This window comes from Alexandromys fortis, unplaced genomic scaffold (assembly GCF_014885135.2).
Source record: "Alexandromys fortis isolate MF-2015 unplaced genomic scaffold, M_Fortis_MF-2015_v1.1 scaffold_31, whole genome shotgun sequence".
Lineage (NCBI taxonomy): Eukaryota > Metazoa > Chordata > Mammalia > Rodentia > Cricetidae > Alexandromys > Alexandromys fortis.
In genome coordinates, this window is record NW_026067974.1 from 822,298 (window position 1) to 825,589 (window position 3,292).

The following is a 3,292-nucleotide window of genomic DNA, read 5'->3' on the forward strand; positions in this document are numbered from 1 at the left end:
TTTTTTCCACTCTCTGGGAGAAAACTTGCCCAGTGGGGATAGAAGAACACGTGGGCTCTTATTCTGAAAGGGAGACAAAACAACACTAAGCCTGGCCTCAGGAGACTTGGGAAGCACAGGCAAAACTGTAGGCTACCAACCGAGGAAGCTGCAATATGCAAAGTAGTGAACAGGGGCTTTCCGTCTGATTGGCTGAAGGGCCTTGATGTCACAATGAGATGTGTCTAACTACTCCAAATGATTGCGCCTCTAGCCCCCAGATAACTGACTGGGCTTCTTGGTTTCCTCTCCGTCGGAGGAGATGATGGAAGCCCTCCATCAGACGGGGTCCTTTCTTATGAAGGTGAATACCTTACAGGGCAGGAAGATGGTGGAGAGTGGGCTCCAGTCCGGGGACCTCTCCCTGTCTCAGTCATGGCCCTCCTGCCTCCCTCTGCCCGCCGACTTGGAGATCTTGCGGCAGAAAGTGGTCGCGGTGCAAAGGGAGCTGGAGGACTTCAAGAAGGAGGCTCTGCAGGCCATCGGGTACCTGGAGGACGCCTTCTGCGAGATGAACAGCGTCCTGGCACAGCAGGAGGAACAGGCGGCGCGAGTGAAGCAGCGACTCAGGGAGGAGGAGGACCGTGGCATCGTTCGCAACAAGGTGCTCACCTTCCTTCTGCCCCGGGAGAAGCAGCTTCGCGAGCACTGCGAGCGGCTGGAGAAGATGCTGGTCAGGAGCCATGATCCGCTGCGAGTCACCAGGAAGAGCCAGGCTGACTGAAGGCCTGCGCGTGTTGGCCGGCAACTGGATGATTGTTTCTTTTTTTTTTTTTCTTTTGTTTTTTCTTTTTTTAATGGAGGGACCAAACTTAAGTCCCCATTTATTCCCCTTTCTCCATTTTTATTGCTTTCCTGCTACCAAAATAACATCACGCAGAGGCAAAAAAAAAAAAAAAAAAAGAGAGAGACCTCAATATGGTTTTTGAGTGACGTTCCGTTTATCCCTCCTCCTCTGGGAAGGAGGCCCAGACACTAAGTCAGACCTGTAACCTTCACCTCTAACTGTTTCTTGTTTGTAATGGTACAGTTGCTTGTAGCATTTCTCCCCCTGTATATTCTTAAAACTGGTTGTGTTGAACAGATTTACCTTTCTTTTAATGACTCCAGGCTTCTGTGATTTATCCCTTAACAATTGGTTTACTAAGACCGGTCAATGTGTGGTCTACACGGAGACAGGCCAGCGGCTCAGTGAGGGGGACAGCCCACATGCTAAAATGGCCCCAGATGCTGTAATTTCTGACTGCTCGCCTCGCTGGATGGCTGTCCACCTCTTTTCCCTACTGCTTCTATCCAACTCTGCTTCCTCTTGTTTAGCCCGTCGACTGGCTGTTCCGTGGGGTGGACCTTGTCAGAGCTCTGACGGTAGAACTCTCTGGTCACACCTAGAAGATGGCACACTGAGCAGTGAAACTGACGCCTGTATTTGACTCAGGAGCAGGGTTGCTAGGGTGTGTAGTCATCTATGAAACACTGTACCCCTGTCCCTGAGGGCAGGACAGAACTGACTGCAGGTGGCAGACCCCTACCCCCTGCCTTTTCTCTGTGTTCACGGGGGATTGGAGCTCCAAGTCCAGGCCACTTTGGTCATTTAACATCCTGCAGCCTCACAAACCCCTGAACCAATCAGACTGTTTTGGGGCTAGTCCCTTCTGGGGTACTGGGACAACCACATGTGTGACAGGAGCCATTAGCAGTCACCGTGACTTGTTTATAATCAGTCTGTTTCTTTCTCTGGTCCCTCCCAAATGCTGTCACACATCAGCCCGAGGGCCCTGGAGGTCTCTCTAGTCCAGGCTAATATAGTTTGATGGAACAAAATCCCCTGAAAGGTCTCCATGAACCCTAAAAATACTTTGCCCAACAAACAGAAGGAAGAAGTTTGAAGAAAACAACACCCAAATTCCCAAAGTGATTATTTATAAATGTTTATTTTTATTTAAAGGAGGTTGATTATAAATGCTTAATGGTCACAGTCAAAGTCTTTCTAAAGATAAAAAGGGAATACATTGGTATGGACTTTGATTTATTGATACAAATTTTAAGGTCAATTTTGTTATGTGTGTATTTCTACTCTTGTTTAAGGTATTATGTTTATATAATATTTAAAAATGTAATTTATAATTAAAATTATGATTTAATAGTTATCTATAATAGTCAAACTCGTAGTTATGTTAGTTAGGTTTTCTAGATGTATAGAGATATATTTCAGATGAATAGGTATTCTTCAAACCTTTCAAAGACCTACAGAATATGGCATTTAAAATCACCTTTAGAGCTGATAACTTGCTTGAGATTGTGGTTTAAGATCTGTCAGCCACAGCTGAAACCTCATCCCTAAACCTGATGTCATCTCCAAGACACAGTGCAGGTAGAGGTGGACAGCTGAGGGGGGGGCTCTCTCAAAGGGCTGAGTCTGAGAACATGTGGAATGATCTGTGTTCAGAGACAGCTTGGGAGAACGGAAGTAGTGTGTGCTGGGTGGGCACTGCCCATTCTCCAAACTCACAAGGCTGGGTGTCCTCCCCTTTCTCTGGGTGGGATTAGTGAGAGAGGCCAAGCATGTTACCTGAATATATATCCTCCCATTGTGAAAGAGTCCCGTAAATCCTCCACGAGGAAGAGGATTCAAGTGGAACCATCTGATCCTGTAGGGTAGCAGTTGTAACAACATACAGGTGACTTTGTGAAGCAGACCCCACCCCTGTATAAGAAACGAAAGTGGTATTGGGTGTTACAACACTTCTGGGCTGTAAAGCCTCAGCTGATCTGGGGTGAGGACATTTTTGAAAAAAAAAAAAAACTTTCACATTTAAAAAGTTCAGGGGAACTAGCCTCGGAGCCCTTGCAATAGCTGTCTGACAGACTACCTTTGCTTCTTCTCTGGGGCTTCTGTCCTCACCAGATGGTTTAAGTTAACATTGTGATGTATGGTCAGGGTCCTGGATCCTGCTGTATCGGTTTGACCCCCAGGGGAGCTGCAGACTGTGGAGCTAAGGCTAGCCATTTGCTTTCTGCCCAAGAGATAAGCCACCAATAAAAACCCTAGATACTAATACTCAAAGGAGGTGACCTGGTCAGTACGACTTGACCTTTTCTACCACACATTGTCGCTGAGAAAATTAAGCATCATGCATGCAAATGCACCAGAGACCAGCTGGAAGCCTTGAGCCTCCTCTTGACTCTGTCTTCTGGGTCATTGCTGTTAAACTCCTCTCCCACAGTGCAAAACAGTGGCCACGAGGATGGCAGC

At 47.1% G+C, this 3,292-nt stretch overlaps 1 protein-coding gene across 1 annotated transcript; it reads left to right on the top strand.

The window, feature by feature from the left end:
- The first annotated feature begins 304 nt into the window (after positions 1-304).
- Positions 305-763, top strand: Ccdc182 (coiled-coil domain containing 182). The gene has a single exon (XM_050156647.1). It carries the CDS (start codon positions 305-307, stop codon positions 761-763), a length of 459 nt encoding a protein of 152 aa, XP_050012604.1.
- The last annotated feature ends 2,529 nt before the right edge of the window (positions 764-3,292 follow it).